Below are 18,171 nucleotides of genomic sequence, written 5' to 3'. Positions count from 1 at the left end.
GATCATGGTTGCAATAATCTCTCCTAAATTCTACTGCTTGGTGTCAGTTTCTCCTCTGTTAAGCGCCTTGGATCATTCTCTACGTTAAAGGTGCTAAGCAAGCGCGAGTTATTTTTGCCGTCTTTTACTAGAGAATGCTGCTCGCTGGAGGTAAGATGACGGGGGGCCTATTTAGCGGTTACTTTATACACAGTCAGCATTACAATTTTGGATCAGAAGTATTGTTCTGACAGATGTGACAAAATCTGTTTAACAGCTGGCAGGGTTAAAGTCCCATAAATGCTAATGAATGATGACAGATCCGTGCCTGCACTGGGACATACTTACACTGCTTTGGATGAACAGTTCCAGTTGACTAAGTATTATTAGGTGAATAGCAATTGGCTTGAAAACATGGCCCGTTAAGGTTTCGAGACAATGGAACAAACTGACAGGTCATGCAACTGCATATCAGAACCACTGCTTCCTCTTCATTTTCCAGAGGCAAGTTCCAACAGATTAACTCATAGCTATTTATAGGTTGTAACTCACCAGGGCAGATGCAAGAATAAGGACTTGTTAAGACAGAATTAAATCAGATGACATTGCATGCCTGCTCTTTGCTGTTTACAAGAGTAGTAGGTATGAAGTATTTGGATTTCCATTAGTTTATAAACTTCATACAGGCAAGCGGGAGAGAAAAATAACCAGGAGTTTTCACTGAAGCTATGTTACTCTTTAAATCGGAGAAGATCCAGTTATTATGCCATGTCGGGACCAATAACGTAGGGAAGAAAAGGGAGGAGGTCCTGTTATGGGAGTATAAGGAGATAGGAACTAAATTAAAAACCAGGACCTCAAGGGTGGTAATTTCGGGATTACTACCCGAGCCACATGCTAATTGGCATAGGGATAAACAAGTCAGGAAGGTTACTGCGTGGTTGAAAGACTGGTGAGAGGAGGAGGGGTTCCATATATGTAAATGTATATATATGTATAAAAAAAATGCAATAGAAAAGGGAATGGTGCCAGAGGGCTAGCGGACAGCTAATGTTATTCTTATATTCAAAAAAAGGGATAGAACAAATCCAAGGAACTATAGGCCAGTTAGCTTAAAGTCGGTGGTAGGAAAGATATTGGAAACTGAACTCAAAGACGTAATAGAAAAACATTTAAAAACCGAAAATATAATAAAGAATAGTCAGCATGGATCTCAAAAGGGAAGGTCATGCTTGACCAACCTTACTGAATTCTTTGAAGAAGTAACAGAAAGAATAGACAAGGGTAATGCAGTGGATGTAATATACATGGACTTATATAGAACCTTGGTTAGACCACACTTGAAGTACTGTGCACAGTTCTGGTCTCCATATTACAAAAAGGATATAGAAGCACTGGAGAAAATTCAAAAAAGATTTACAAGGGTGATACCAGAACTGAGAGGGTACAATTATCAAGAAAGACTGAACATGCTGGGGCTTTTTTTGAGAGGTCTTCAGATAGAGATCTTTAAAATTATGAAGGAGTTCGATAGGGTAGACTTAGAACAGATGTTTCCATTTGTGGGGAATCTAAAACTAGGGGCCATAAATATAAGATGGTTACTAATAAATTCAGTAGGAAATTCAGGAGAAACTTCTTTACTCACAGAGAGTGGTCAGAATGTGGAACTCACTACCAGTGGTTGTGTTGAATAGTACTTGAAAGGAAAAAATGTGCAGGGCTACAGGGATAGGGCGGGGGAGTGGGACCAGCTGGATAGCTCTTGCACGGAGCCGGCGCGGACTCGATGGGCCGAATGGCCTCTTTCCGTGCTGTAACATTTCTATGATTCTATTCTAATAGCGTAGATGCATTTAAGAGGAAGCTACATGAGAGAGAAAGCAATAGAAGGACATGTTGATAGGGTGAGATGAAGAAAGGTGGGAGGAGGCTCGTGTGGAGCATAAACACCAGCACAGACCAGTTGGGACGAATGGCCTGTTTCTGTGGAGTAAAATTATGTTCTCAGCATTTGCACTTTTGCCTCCCCCCAGTTGGTGAACATCATATCAAAGGGAATGTTTAAAAGCAACACTGGCTGTTACACTGATTCATCAAATTTAATATTCTGTAGTAGATGGCTGGGAGTGTGTTTTAGAGCTGTTACATCACCAGGCTTTGAAGCAACATAAATCGTGAGGCAGAAAAGCATGCGATCCGTGTGTGAGCCTTCAGATTGTGTTCCTGCCTTTCGACGTGCTCGCAGGCACTGGCCACGTTATGGTGCTTTTACATTTAGGTAAATAGTGCTCAGGGCAAGGGCTTTACACTACAAGTGTTGCTCCCCCGCCTTTTCTTCATCAGTGTGCCACTGCATGGCCAATACCACGAAGGCCCATGTTCGGTTTTCCCTCTAACAGCAGCTCTTGCAACCCGCAGAGTTTGTCTCGTTTACATTGACGTGCAGTCAAAAGGGGAGCAAGGAATACTTGGATTTAGACTTGGGTCTCATCATAGCATCAAGCATCTCAAAGCTTTTCAAAAACCGAGTTACTTTTGGAAAGCAGTTAATAGTTGTATAGGCAAAAGTACAACGCACTAGTTGCCAATGGCTCATCAATGTAAATGCAACTTCATACACAGGCATTCTTCCCCCTTACCCCATACCATACATATGGAGTTGCTATTTTGTCTGACTATCAAAGCAAGGCACATCTCTAGCTACTTTTATATTGCACTTTAAAAAAAATACAGATTCTTCCTGGCTAAGTGAACCTCGCAAGGTTTCTTTACTGGTGGCTACGTGGGACTAACACTGCAGGAAAAAAACAGTACAAAAGCAGCTTATGGAGTCTAAAGGATCAACACACCCTTTTGTCACCCAATATAAAGCGTTGCAAAGCAGTTTAATGGCAGCACATAGGCACTTGCAGAATGAGTTAGTAGCAAGTCAAAAAGGTGGGTGAGATTTCCTCAGTGAGATATATATATATATTAAAAAATGTATATGCATATATATTTATTCTTACATGTAACCACTGCACTGTGGAACATGTTTATTCAGGGATAAAGCAGGATTTTTATTACAATCACCAGTTATAAAATTAGCTGCTCTGAAAATATATTGAGCCGATTTGAAATTCATAAACCAGCCCTTTAAATTGAATATCCCTCTGACAGAATGCTAATTTATTTTTCTACATTAGCTGGTAAATGAAAATATCTTCCATTACACAAAATCAGTAATGCTGTCTGCTAAACTGGATAGTGGGCAAATTGATTTTATTTTAAAAAAAATTGGGGAGAACTTAGCCACAGTTCATTTTAAAATAAGAATCTGCTTTTGTAAAAAAAAATGAATGAAATAATGCAGCTCCCAGAGGGTGTGGAATCAGAGTGAGCAGAGCATTGGGAACGACAGGTGACAGACGTGCTCTGCAGGGGTTCCCTCAGCTTGCGTGTCTGCACAGCACAAGGATTCACTTCAACTCTCTATCAACTCAGCTTTCAGGACACTCCAGTTTTTGTGTGGGATATCCAGAAATTTCTGTAGACGTAATCCAGACACCCAATAAACTGTATGTCATAGATTTTATTTTAATGAGTAAAAGCCCATTTTCTCCACTTGCTGGGAGAATTCATTATTAAGGGTAATGGTGAATTTTATAACATCTGTAAATAAACTGGCAGAACTCAAGCCACGGTCCCAGCCCCAATCCCTTTCCTCTGTTTTTTGTACATCTAGGGCTCAAGAGAGGGCAGTAATTCTTGGGTTAAACAGACATGTCCCAGGTTGAGTTTATTTTTAATTATATCTAATTGTTTGGAAAATATTCCCACTTAGAGTTTGTCCCAGTAACCTAGATCATCTCTAGTTAGTCGGAGAAACAGTGAAGTCAACAGCATTGGGCAAATACTTAAGAGTGTGTTTGCTTCCTATAATTTCCAATAGGTTCAGTCTGTTGGTGAGTTGTTCTCTCTCACTATGTCTTAGTATTATTTAACTAGAACATACTTTCCATTTTCTCTCCCCCTCTCCTGAAGGTACTGACTCTCAGCGGGGTGCAGTTCCATGGGCCCCACTCCCCTCCTCTCCTGAAGGTACTGACTCTCACTGGGGTACAGTTCCATGGGCTCCACTCCCCTCCTCTCCTGAAGATACTGACTCTCACTGGGGTACAGTTCCATGGGCTCCACTCCCCTCCTCTCCTGAAGGTACTGACTCTCACTGGGACACAGTTCCATGGGCTCCACTCCCCTCCTTTCTTGATGGCACTGACTCTCAGCGGGGTGCAGTTCCATGGGCCCCACTCCCCTCCTCTCCTGAAGGTACTGACTCTCACTGGGGTACAGTTCCATGGGCTCCACTCCCCTCCTCTCCTGAAGATACTGACTCTCACTGGGGTACAGTTCCATGGGCTCCACTCCCCTCCTCTCCTGAAGGTACTGACTCTCACTGGGACACAGTTCCATGGGCTCCACTCCCCTCCTTTCTTGATGGCACTGACTCTCACTGGGGTACAGTTCCATGGGTCCCACTCCCCTCCTCTCCTGAAGGTACTGACTCTCACTGGGACACAGTTCCATGGGCTCCACTCCCCTCCTTTCTTGATGGCACTGACTCTCACTGGGGTACAGTTCCATGGGCCCCACTCCCCATCTTTCCTGAAGGTGCTGATTCTCACTAGGGTACAGTTCCATGGGCCCCACTCCCTCCTCTCCTGAAGGTGCTGACTCTCAGTGGGGTACAGTTCCATGGGCCCAACTCCCCTCCTCTCCTGAAGGTACTGACTCTCACTGGGGTACAGTTCCATGGGCCCAACTCCCCTCCTCTCCTGAAGGTACTGACTCTCACTGGGGTACAGTTCCATGGCCCCACTCCCTCCTCTCCTGAAGGTGCTGACTCTCAGTGGGGTACAGTTCTAAGGTACCAGCACCCGCCCGAGCAGCAATGCTTTACGTGTGAGCCAAGATAGCAAACATCCACAGGCTATTTAACTGTGGGTGGCTGGGGCTTGCATCAAGTCCAAGCCCACTCCTTTCCTGATCCGCTGTTCGCGTGCACACACTTTACAGCAGAGTTGTAAACAATTTTACAACACCAAGTTATAGTCCAGCAATTTTATTTGAAATTCACAAGCTTTCGAAGGCTTCCTCAACATTCACCTGAGGAAGGAGGAAGCCTCCGAAAGCTTGTGAATTTCAAATAAAATTGCTGGACTATAACTTGGTGTTGTAAAATTGTTTACAATTGTCAACCCCAGTCCATCACCGGCATCTCCGCATTTACAGCAGAGATCACTGGACAGTGATGAGGTGGGGGGGAGCTTTTCTGAATCTTGATCTCCCTGGACTAGGGGTGCTGCAAGTGCTGCGGCTCAGATCAGCTAACTCAGCAGAGGTTGAGAACTGAAGGTGCTTCCTCCCGCGAGAACTCAGCATCGTGCCATGCAGTACTTTTTTTTTCCCACTCGGGGTGGGGGGAACTTGCTAAAACATAGTTAGTACTCAAATGCTCCAAAACTGCAAACAAAGGCTCACTGTGTTGTTCTGCCCTTGGGCTGAGACCAGGTGCTGTGAGGTACTTCAACATTCAGCAGGATCCAGGGGTGGATCTACAGGATAATCACATTTAAAAATAAAGAACGTACGTCTAACATGTACTCGGAGACGTTTTAAAAATTATTTTTATTTAGCCAGTGTGAGGGGAGACAGCGGCAGGAATCTAAACATACTGGCCGGTGCCTATATGTTTAAATCAGCCCTGGGATGAGATCTATCCCTGTCGTGGGTATCGCTGCTCCTAGAGTAAATATTAAATGAGAGGGTTTAGGCAGGTTTCGGGGGCAGCGGGAAGATGAAATTCAGAGCAGTCAGCAACATGGAATTGTTAGGGGTGAGATTTATGAGAATAGAGAGAGGTGGATTGCAAACACATGGAGCTGTTTTTATTTTGTAAGAGATGCATTAAAGGACGTTGCATTTTTAAACCGGAATGAGCGTGTCTAGCTCCGACCAAGTGAGACTTGTTAGGTCTGCAAATTCGGTCAGATATGAGGTTTTAGCTTTGAGTCTGTGATTGATGCACTGCTGCATGGCAGCAAATCTTCCATAAATATTTTGCAGCAATGAACCTTCCTAGCAAGTGGTGTACTTACAGCAGGCTGATGAATTGTTGAGTCAGAAGGTTGTGGATTCAAGTCCCACTCCAGAGACTCGAGTGCAAAATCTAGGCTATCACTCCAGTGCAGTACTGAGGGAGCGCTGCTCTGTCGGAGGTGCCGTCTTTCGGATGAGATGTTAAACCAAGACCCCATCTGCTCTCTCAGGTGGATGTAAAACATCCCATGGCATTATTTGAAGAAAAGCAGAGGAGTTCTCCCAGAGTCCTGGCTAATATTTATCCCTCTACCACCATCACTAAAACAGAGCATCTGGTCATTATCTCATTGTTGCTTGTGGGACCTTGCTGTGCGGAAATTGGCTGCTGTGTTTCCCCACTTCAAAAGTACTTCATTGGCTGTGAAGCGCTTTGGGACGTCCTGTTATGAAAGGCGCTGTATAAATCCACGTCTTTCTTTCTTTCGAAACAGCGGCCCACTCAATTAGCCTATGGTTACAACACTGGCTTCCAAGTCAGATGGGCCTCAGCTTTGAGTCCCAGTGACAGGGCAGGGTCCGGGTGCAGTCTCTTCTGCCATTGTCTGCAACTGCTACTGCAGCAAAATGTTTACACAAGGAACGGGAGATTGTTCAGACGTGTGCCCAGTTTGTGGTGCTCTTCGTTCAGTCCTTTCCTCCCTCCCACCCCCTCCGTTTTATCTCGTTATCATTCAGAGCAGGTTTTGCGGGCTGTTATCGCCACAGGCAAGCAATTACAACTCAATCACTGCTAGCTTGTCCTCGTGGCCCTGAACACTGCCAGCATCTGGAAGAAAACAAGAGCATTGGTATTCTGCCCTGCCACACCGTTCCATTTATTACACAGAAGCTCATAAAATCATTTCATCTTTACCGCAGGGCACTTCACAGCTACACCGCCTGCTTGAGTGATAATTTCCATTGCTTGTCAATCAAACAAATAACACTATGTTTTATGCACCAGCGGCTGCAGTGCACCAATGGAGATTTCTGTATTTTTGAGCATTTAAATGTCATTTTTCATCTAAAATCACAAGTCTTAATTATAGTAAAAACTGTACCTCATAAGAGAAAAAAAAATAGGTTTGCTCAGTTTATTTCTATTTTACATTGAGCAGGAGCCCACAGGAGGTCTAACACTTTCATCAAATCAGTCGGCTTAATTTAAATCTTTTGATTAAAACAGGTGGATTCTAATGAGCTGATTTGGAATATTCAGCATTTGAACTGCACCTAGAATAATTTTCCCCAGATGTTTAGCAACATGAGACACTTGTATTATTGCAGAGAATGAAGGACTAATATTTATGTAGTCCTTTATCACATCTCGCAAACATCTAGGAAGTGCTTCATATACAAGCGCAGTGACTTGTTAGTAGGCTAATGTGGCAGCCATTTTACACACAGTGACTTCCCATGAACAGCAACGAGGTGAATGACCAGTTAATCGGCTAACTATCCACACTGCAAATTTAACGGAACAGTTACGAATGGTGTAAATCCGTCATAAAAGCAGGAAATGCTGGAAATACACAGCAGGTCAATCAGAACTCGTGAAGAGAAAAGACAGGTTATGATGTTATTGAAAGTGTACCAAACATCAATCGTTTGGACAAAGAGCACCCACACAAAACATCATAACCTGTCTTTTCTCTTCACAGATGCTGATTGGCCTGCTGCATATTTCCATCATTTTCTGTTTTTACTGCAAGTTTAAAGGTTATTTTAGCCCTATGCGTGTGGAGTGTGCTTTAGAGTGTTCAAAATAGCTGATCTTGCCAGAAAGTGAGAACCGTTTCTAACTGAGCATACTGTATCACTCCTATTGAGTGACACTTCTACCTAAGTAGCAAATTTCACCGGGTTTACAGGCTACATTCCACAATTGTCTGCTGCATAAATTGAATGTTATAAGCTTAGGGTCTGTTCACAGGTACGGTGGTGCTGTCACTCCCGTAAGCGGGCCTGAGTGCCTTATGTTTACAGGTGTACCTGCAATACCTAATCATACGACAGTATAACTAAGGGGGTATAACAATAGGACTCCCCTTGTGTTCTGAACTGGATAGTTTGCCTTTTACATGTGCTCTTCTCCCATCTTTATGAAGGTGGACTGAAAAACATTTGGTGAAATGAGGCCAAATACAAATTGTTGAGTCACTTTATTTCACAGACAGCAAGTGAACATGTAGAATAACAGTCCCAATAAATTCCATTCAACTCAAACTCGCTTCTCTCCTCGTTCAGTAGAGAAAAAAATAATAAACCACACGTCCTTTCCTCCTTGTGGGCTGACTTGCTTGTTTTTGGCATGCTCTTCTCTCCAGATGAGAGTGAACTGTGGCTCAAGTGGGTAGCACTCTTGCCTCTTAGTCAGAATGTTGTGGGTTCAAGCCCCACTCGAGAGACTTGAGCACATAATCCAAGCTGACACTCCAGTGCAATACTGAGGGAGATCTGCACTGTCGGAGGTGCCGTCTTTTGCATGAGACGTTAAACAGAGGCCCCGTCTGCCCCTTCAGGCGGATGTAAAAGTTCCCAAGGCACTATTTCGAAGAAAAGCAGGGAGTTCTCCCCGGTGTGGTGGCCAATACTTATCCCTCAACCGACATTACTGAAACAGATTATCTGGTCATTATCACATTGCTGTTTGTGGGATCTTGCTGTGCGCAAATTGGCTGCTGCATTTCCCTACATTACAACAGTGACTACACTTCAATTCACAAAAATACTTCAATGGCTGTAAAGTGCTTTGGGACATCCCGAGGTCGTGAAAGAGGCTATATAAATGCAAGTTCTTTATTTTTTCTTTTAGACAACTTCCAATTGCAAGACCTGACCTCCAGCATTTTTAGCATTCAACTCTGGCCCAGGCCTTCACCTCATGGTCCTTTGTTCAAAAACTACCTGCCCTTGTGTCCTGGCTTTTCTGTTACTTCTAACCCCAGGAATTGGGGGGGGGGCACAGTGTCTCTGACAGTTTCCCCGTTCAGGCATTCACCAGCCAACCTGTCAATCAAACCAACTACCCCATCTCCCAGGAGTACATTCTCCAAAGACACCTCGCAATGTTCCCATGTGAACAGAATCATCCTGACCACAATGGATGTGAATATTTGTTGGCCCCCGACAATGAGATGATGAATTGCTTAACCTTCCTGGTCATCCTAGCTAATGGACTCAGCGTGAGAAAATAGATCCTCATTCCATCAGTTTGAAATAGACTGCGAGTCATGACATTCCCCTGAAATGGTACATCTGGCTTTATCTACCTGCACTCGCACGTTCAGGGAATTAGGTATTTGAACACCTTGGTCTCTCTGTTCGTCCACACCCTTCAATGTCTTTCCATTAAGTGCATATTTAATTCCTAATTTTTTCTCGTTAAAAAAACATGAAATGTCAACAATGTCTCTAATCTTTGGCAATTAAAAAATATCAACCAATCTGCAATGTGGGAAATATTCCAGTCACAGTAAGAAGTTAGCCAGCGTGGAGGTGCAGGGTGCTGGTGCACCATGCAATGGAGAGCTGGATCGTGACTGGCCCACTCGTCTGCATGGCGAGAGTTTAAATCTCATCAGTGCCATTCAGGAGTGGGGCCAGTTGACACACTACAGGGAAAGGGAAAGTAAATTAGAGGATGAGTCACCCCCAGGAAGCACCCCCTCCTCCCCCACAATTCCCAAGGGTTGGCTGCTCCAGTGGCTTCCATTAAAGCCTATGCGCGGACTCCTTGCCCACTCTCTTAATTGGTTGAATGTCAAAGGACCCTAAAAAGGGAGAGGAAAAGTGCCACAGAAAAGCTTTATTCGCGCTTAATGCTCAGTTCCGAATCATACAATTTTGTGGCATGCAAGCGACTGATTGAACAAGAACCTTTTCCCACAATTTTTTCTCCTTACCCCCCTACCCGGCGCACCCTCCCCTCTCTCCTGCAGGTTAGGGGTTATAGTTTCAAGAATCACTCAGTACTTGGCCACTCCAAATCCAAGCTTGGACAGTGAGAATTAATAAGTCAGGGGGAGCATCACTGCCCAGCCCAATCCTTCTCCTCACTCAGTTACTACAGAAAATAGGTCAAGGAATATCACTCTTACTTTTGGGTCAGAGAGTTGCAGGTTTGAGCCCCACTGCAGGACCTGAGCACATAATTTAATACTGAGCAAGTGTCAAACAGTTGAAGCTGCTGTCGTTCAGTTAAGGTGTTAAGATGAGGTCCTGTCTCCCTACGCAGATGGACATAAAATATCCCCCTTTCTGATGACATGAGCTAATGGAGGAAAACAGACCGTTATGAGTCAATTCACCACTTTCTCTTGCTTACGTATTCCATTGCTCCCTGTTGAGTATTCCCTCCATTTTAAAGTACATTGTTTCTTGGCTCACTATTGATGGGATGTGCTTAGACATCAGTTTTTTAGCATGTTGCTTCACTCTATTTTTTACTGCCACTTGTTTAGGTTGGATTCTGGGAGATCGGAGATTGTGAGGCAGCCCCTGTCATTTACACGACTAATTCTGGCTCCTTTATCCTGGCACAGACACTGCAGTTACCTTTATGTTGGTGTCGGTGATGTTCACATTGCAGCACCACCTCCTGACGTGCCAGTCTTTGCCGACAGCTACCCCAATGTAAACCTTCGAGCCCAAGCAATTGGGGAGAACTAATTTGTATGTACAGTGCGTTTGCTCCTGCTCTCATGATCAAGATTGACCATGATATTTGGGCTGCTTGCATTGTTAGAACTGGTGTCTGATTATTAGTAACAGGTGTTCATAGCTATTGAATCCAGTGCAGCTCCCCATCATTGTGTCATCAAAGTAGCCTCAACTGAGCCCGACTGACGGCTGAGGATACTTATCAACCATCAGACTGGGTGCAATTGAGAAGCAGTGGATTGCATAGTTTTGACTGGAAATATTTGTGGCAGGCTGCAAGCTGGCTCTGTTATTACAGTGACAGCATGACGGAGTGGTGAGAGCACGGAAACTGCGATTACAGATGAACATGCCTGCTACATCCCTGACATAGAACATAAATTCCAGCCCTGTCAATACTGCACAAAAATGTTTGTCACCAGTCTGCATTTCACCCCCGTAAGATAAGATACTAATGTTACTCTGTCTGAAAATAAGATGGATGTGTGGTACATGCCGTAGGGTCACTGACTCAGTGACACCCAAAGGACTTCTTTCTCTGGGTTACACTGAGCATACATACGATAGCGGATTCAAAACTTACAGGCCAGTTCACACATACTCACGCTCATAATCTACCCAATGTAACAAGGCACCAACAACCCTCTGTAAACCGCACTCTGATTTGATTTGTTAGCTGATGCCTCATATTCCAGTCAATTATTTTAAGCATTTAAACAGAATAGTGTATAAGGCCTAACTGACTCCAGGGAATACAATGATGCAGCATAAAGAGACACCTAGCTCTCTCTATATCTGTCAATTTCCTGGGTTAGAAACAGAGATTTTAACACAGGAGGAGGTCTCCTTGCTGTGCTGAATTGTAGCTCCTCTTGGGGGCTGATTTTACACATCCCACTTTCTTGCTTTTTCCTAGGGTTGCCAACCCTCCCGGACTAAACTGGAGTCTCCTGGAATTGATGATTAATCTCCCGGACACTCCTGCGAGTAAGCCGGGAGAAAGCTCAGAGGGGCATTTTCTTCTCCCGTTTCATCTGGCCGCCAAGTGCCCAGGATGCAGTGTGACCCTGGCACCCCCCTGCTCCGGTACAATCGAGCAATGGATAGAATGGTTTCTACGGCGCAGTATTATGGGTGTTGCAGCCACCATTATTGATCGATTGCTGCAAGGATTGACATATCAGGCAACCAATGGTGAGAGTGTATGGGCAGGGCGGTTGGAGGTCACGAGGTCCAACCAGAGTTGGCAACCTGACTTTCTACTCATATCCTTTTTTGGAACGCAGAAGAGCAGGTTAGCTCGGCATCGTTTCCTTATTCTTCTCTTGCTGATTTTGATCCCTCCCCTGCTCACGGTGTTGATTCCTTGCTGGAGTAGTTCCATGGATTCCAGTTGTCCCTCCACTACTTTGCCTATCTGTTATTATTCATGTGCAAACATTGACAGAGTGCGTCCATTCAATAGTGGGGAAGCACCACAACTGACCCTGATCGTGCCCTTGCCTGAAGTCCACGAACATGCACTTTAACAAGGGGTCATGTTAGAGATTAAGATTGAAAAATAGTTAAGAAATCCACTTTACACAAAATAATTACTTACATTCTATACTATATTTCAACTATATTACATTCTGTAGTTAACCTAAAATTGAAAGACTGCAAAAAGGCTGTAAATGTATACAGAGGTCATTGTACAGCCTGCTTCTGGGCCAGGTCGCACATTGTTTATATATAGATTCCCTTTATCATTCTAAACTGGAGACTCAATATTGTTGTTTTGGTGGCATGGCTCCTTTTGTGTCACATGGACCTAAAATACCGATGTTTTTCTGAACTCAAGACCAGGAAACGTCAGAATGGGGATTGCGGGTGGGTAAAGATGCCTGTGGATTAGCACAGTATAAATGAAGTGAGAGCATAACCATAGGTTGGGAGATAAAGAAGACGACATCTGGTGCGTTGAGCTGTACTGTGTACATCTTCCACAACCGACGTGATCTCGGTGTTGGCAGTATGTTCAGGTTCAATTAACCCTTAATAAACCTTCAAGTGTTTGACTGTGTGTGAATCCATTCTTGGTATGCAGGCACAGGACTGCAGCCATTGTCTGTAATATTATAAAAAGTACACTTCCTAATAGTCACTGGATAGCAATTCGGGAGCATGCACCTCGGCTGATTCTTACCCATTAAACCAGTGGCTCGAGGCCAACTGTAAAAGATTTAGGGCACAGATAGGTCTCAGGCCAGCTGGTGTGGGGAATGGAGAAGTATCACATTGGTGGAGTAGAGATGCTCTTCTGAGGTTGGGGCTGCGGCACATTGTTGGGTCAGTGTCGATGGAGCTTTACTCTGTATCCAATCCGATAATCTAAGTATCAATTAGATCATGGCTGATCTGTATCTTAATTCCAACGACCCACCTTTATTCTGTAACCCTTAATACCCTCGCCTAACAAAAATCTACCAATCTCAGTTTTGAAATTTTCAATTGACCCCCAGCCTCAACAGCTTTTTGGGGGGAGAGTGATCCAGATTTCCACTACCCTTTGTGTGAAGAAGTGCTTCCTGATTTCACCCCTGAACGGCCTAGCTCTAATTTTAAGTTTATGCTTAATTTCAAGGGAGCTTTACTCTGTATCCAACCAGTGTTGTACCTGCCCTGGGAGTGTTTGATGGGACAATGTAGAGGGAGCTTTACTCTGTATCTAACCCGTGCTGTACCTGCCCTGGGAGTGTTTGATGGGACAATGTAGAGGGAGCTTTACTCTGTATCTAACCCGTCCTGTACCTGCCCTGGGAGTGTTTGATGGGACAATGTAGAGGGAGCTTTACTCTGTATCTAACCCGTGCTGTACCTGCCCTGGGAGTGTTTGATGGGACAGTGTAGAGGGAGCTTTACTCTGTATCTAACCCGTGCTGTACCTGCCCTGGGAGTGTTTGATGGGACAGTGTGGAGGGAGCTTTACTCTGTAGTTAACCCTTGCTGTACCTGCCCTGGGAGTGTTTGATGTTGACACTGGGTGCCTGAAATGGGTAGAGTTCCATTCCCCTGTATTAACAGTATAAGAATTTTTTTTAAAAAAAGATAAAAGAAAAAAATCATACAACAAATCACCTCAATCAATCTATGGGCACCTTCAAGTAACTCATTACACAGCTGCCCAACAGGAGTCTGTCAGCAGGTCACCTGGGACCTTTCAGCTGGGGATGTACATGGGAATTTAATTATATTTAAAAAAAAACAGGGCACAAGGCAACAGAGGAAAAGGTGCCAGTATGATTCCCAGTGTGTGTGCTGAATTGGCCGATCTGTATGAGGATGGAATCTTTAAAGGTGTGGAAAAGGTAAATCCAGAAATTGACTTTAAATTAAATTGTGAGAGTAGGACAAGGGAGGTCACAGATTGAAACTAGTAAAAGGTAAATTTAGGACAGATGGCGAAGTTCTTTGTTACGCAAAGAGTGACAGACGCATGGAATGGACTCCTGGGTAGAGTTGAGGAGACGAGAGCCCTGGAGTTTGTAAGAAACTTTTGGATGCTGTAAAGGAAGGACTTTAGGGTCTTTGAGTGGATGAGGTAAGATGGGCCAAATGGCCTTTCTCGTCTGTAATTATCTTGTAATGAGGGTCGGCCGTGAGACCTTGCAATTGGTCTCAGTTTCCCTGGGCTAGGGAGGAGAAAAAATAACCAAGGTTTCCTTTTCAGTATCCTGCAGCCCCTGCTAGAAAGTGCTTGGTGTGGACATTGGCTGAGGGTGGGATCGGGCTTGGTTGCGACATCCGGTGAAATAGCCTGCCGAAGCTCGCTGCCTAGACTCACATATGATGGGATACCAGAAGGCACCAGTGTTGGTGGAACCACACCAGTGCAGAAGCCAGTATTTCAGCAGAGAAGGTTGCAGGGAAATACAGCACTGCACACAGAGATACAGATCACTAATAGTCAGGGAAGCACTGCAAAGCTGCTCAGCGTTGTGTCCCACCTTGAAGGACTTTACAAGTATTTGTGCACTACTCCTGAAAAATAATCAGCTGATTTTAACAGGGTTTTCACATGGGTGAATGAACTGTAAAGTAGAACAGCTTACATTTGCACACCATCTTTCATGCAGAAAAACATCCCATGGGATCATACTGGAGGTACAGTGGTCAGCATGCAGAAAGTAGGGGAGAAGTAAGGGGAGCTGTCTGGAAGCACAGTCGAATAGGTCAGTTTTGAAGATGAGACACGGAGTTGTAAGGCAAACTTTAGGCACAGTGTCAGAACGTAGGGTGAGGTGGCTGAATGTTCCATCGCTGTAGTTTCCACCACTGATGGTGGAACAGATGCAGGAAGGGACACACAGCATACTGCTGGAAAACAGGAGGGTGCAGGCTGCGACATAGGGCTAGGGAAGAACGCAGGGCTAGGGTGGAACGTAACCATAGAATTAATTGAAAACAAGGACGAGTATATTTAAATCCATATATGTTGACAGATGAGGTTGGCGATGGCGGGTGATGAGTGTGCTAGACTGGATATAGGTTGCAGGTAGGCTGCAGATTGCTGTAGTAACACAGCATCACAACTCTATGTAATTTGATGAATGTAATTTGGGGGTTCAGGTTCACAAGACGTTAAAAGTAACACCTCAAGTGGATAAGGCCATAAATAAACTATGAATCAGCTTGACTCAGTGTAGCACTCTCACTTCAGAGTAAGAAGGCTGTAGATTCAAGCCTCATTAAGAGACTGGAGTACATAATTTAAGCTGATACAGCGCTAAGGGAGTGCTACGTTGTTGGAGGTGCTTTCTTTGGATGACACATTAAACTGAGACCCTGCCTACCTGCTCAAGTGTTTGTAGAAGAGGAGCAGGGGAGTTCGCCCGGTGTCCTGGCCAACATTTATCTGACACCCAACATCACCAAAAACAGATTAACTTGTCACTTATGTAAATGCTGTTTGTGGGACCTTGCTGTGAGCAGAGTGGCTGCCATGTTTGCCTGCATTACATTGGTGATTACACTTCAAAAAGTATTCAATAGACTTTGAAACAATTTAGGGCAACCTGAGGATATGAAAGGCCTAATGTAAATGCAAGTTCTTTCTAATGGAATACTGGGTTTAATGCCAAGAGATACAGAATATAAATGTCCAGATGTAATGGTGAATCTACATAAAATCTTAGTAAGACCACAGCTGGTGTAGGGTGCACAGTTTTGGGGTCTACACCATAGGATGGATGTTGAGGCAATAGAAAGGGTACAGTGCAGATTCACTCTGGTGCTGCCTTATATGAGGAAATACAAATATGAAGGAGGACTTGAAAAATTGGAGCTGCGTTCGTTAGAACAGAAGAGATTACAGGGTGATTGATAGAGGTGTTTAAAATTATGAAAGGGTGAGACAGGGTAGATAGGAACAGACTCTTTCCAATGGTTGCGATGTCTAGAACAGTCACAAGAATAAATGTAAGAGATTTAGGACATAGAGCAGGCAAATTTTTTTTGTTACACAGAGGGTTGACAGGCTGTGGAATGCACTAGTGATTGAAGCAGAGACCATGTCAACATATAATAGGTTAGAATAGGCAGTTGAGGAAAAGGGGAATAGAGGTATATGGGAACAGGGCAGGCAAATGCGATTAGGCCCACTGTTCATGTGGAGGATAAACACCAACACTGACTAGTTGAGCTGAACCACCATTTTTGTGTGTTGCAGTTTCTATATAATTCCTTTTAAACTTGTTCTGAAAATGGGTTACATGTCATAGATGTTTGGTGATTAATTGCAGTTGACTTCTTTAAAATTTCACTGCTGTTAATTACGTTCCAAGCCATGTAATTATTGCAAGCATTCATAGAATAAAGATTTTGTACAAAGTAATTTCACTCACAATGGATTTTTTTCCCCATGGCCACTCACGAGTGCAGCAGCCTGCTCGTAACCGAATGACGCAGGGAATTTCAGTGCTGCTCCAGGTGAAGTACTTCACCTCAAAGGCATTCCATTAGTTGTCTGGCTAAACACAGCCCACACTTGTAGTCTGGGGCGATTCCTCCTCTGATTTTTAATTTACTTTCTTTCCCTTTTTTTTATAAAATCATCTCTCTTGGTGAAGCACTTGATGCTTCTCTGCCATCGTTGCAGGGACTGGAAAGGTCGATGGTGCCGGGTTACAGTGTGTGGGTAATGGACTGACCTGTGAACCTGCTGGCCTATAGACTTTAAAGCAGCTGTTTATGTATGCGCAATATAACCCAGGAGTTGGAGCGCTGTGCTTTATCAGTCATTGATTGATGCAGGTCACAGGATGAAAATACTATAGCATGTATAATATATTCATCTTTTTTATGGCAGTGGTAGATTTAAATGACAAATAATCCTGAATTTACAGTCATCCGTTTAGGAAGCCGGTGTTCGTAACAGGTCTTTGACCTCCACTTTCTTAATGCTATTATATAAAATATCTGAGATGTACAAAATAATATATAGAAAAATGTTGCATCGAGCATGCATCAGTGTCATTATGAGTGCAAATTTCAGGTGCCACATGCAAATTTGTGTTGCACCTTAAAAAGCCAGTCTGATCTATAATTGACTTGAGGATTTGTTAAAGCCAATCAGCCTCTAACTGATCTAAGCAATACACAGACCCTACCTTGCCTAAATAAGGCACATCACAGTACACAGCTATAGTTTACCAACAGAATAATACATTGCGCATTAAATGGCATAATACTCCTGTTCTTATAAAACAGTGTATCGTCATTAGGAGTTCCACAGGAGATTTGATAGTACTAAAAATGTATGCATTCCTTTGCCTTTCCTCCTCATTCACTCCTCCCTGATTTCCTCCCCTCACTAGAAAGATACTGGCCCCTTCAAGGAGCTGTTTCACAGCATTACTGTGCTGTGTACTCATCAGACATCAAAGAAACCAAGAAACAGAGGGAAGAAAGTACCTTAAATAGACAGAGGTTCACCCTTTTTTTAAAGTCCATTTTCTTCCCATCTCTGCTAAAATTACTGACCCTTTCTGGGTTACAGTTCAAAGGGCATCGGTTGGATTAGTTCCTTCTCATAGTAGCCGTTCTTAGAGCCATGGAGGACATCGCAGTCGAGCCTGTTTCTGTCCAACAAAAGGCACTGGATAGCGAGCAGAAACCCTGGCTGATTTTCGCTTCCTTAGCCCAGGGGCACTAAGGCTATTTGTAGTGCCCCAAATATTGATCCAGCTGAGACCAACTGAGATCTGCTTGCTGTCAGTAGCACTGGCTTCAAAATTAGCAATATATTGGACACAGAATGGTGCAAGCAGGTGGCACGACCGACTTGAAGCGTTATGAAAACAATAAAATACTTTCAAATATTAAGAGCAGCATTACCTGAATCAATGAAATAAGATCATGAATATGGGA

The 18,171-nt window shown here is 43.8% G+C and overlaps 1 protein-coding gene across 2 annotated transcripts in view; it reads right to left on the bottom strand.

The window, feature by feature from the left end:
* LOC137325566 (xenotropic and polytropic retrovirus receptor 1 homolog) overlaps positions 1–18,171 on the bottom strand; it is a 297,372-nt gene that overhangs the window by 36,172 nt on the left and 243,029 nt on the right. Inside the window, exon 12 of one of the 2 annotated variants that reach the window (XM_067990818.1) lies at positions 5,538–5,576. The exons of the other annotated variant lie outside the window; for it this stretch is intronic. Within the exon in view, the coding sequence (XP_067846919.1) occupies positions 5,548–5,576 (29 nt within the window). The 3' untranslated portion in view covers positions 5,538–5,547. Of the gene's footprint in view, positions 1–5,537; positions 5,577–18,171 lie in introns of those variants that run through there. 2 annotated transcript variants of the gene reach the window in all.

This window comes from Heptranchias perlo, chromosome 9 (assembly GCF_035084215.1).
Source record: "Heptranchias perlo isolate sHepPer1 chromosome 9, sHepPer1.hap1, whole genome shotgun sequence".
NCBI lineage: Eukaryota > Metazoa > Chordata > Chondrichthyes > Hexanchiformes > Hexanchidae > Heptranchias > Heptranchias perlo.
This window is presented reverse-complemented; position numbering and strand designations above follow the sequence as displayed.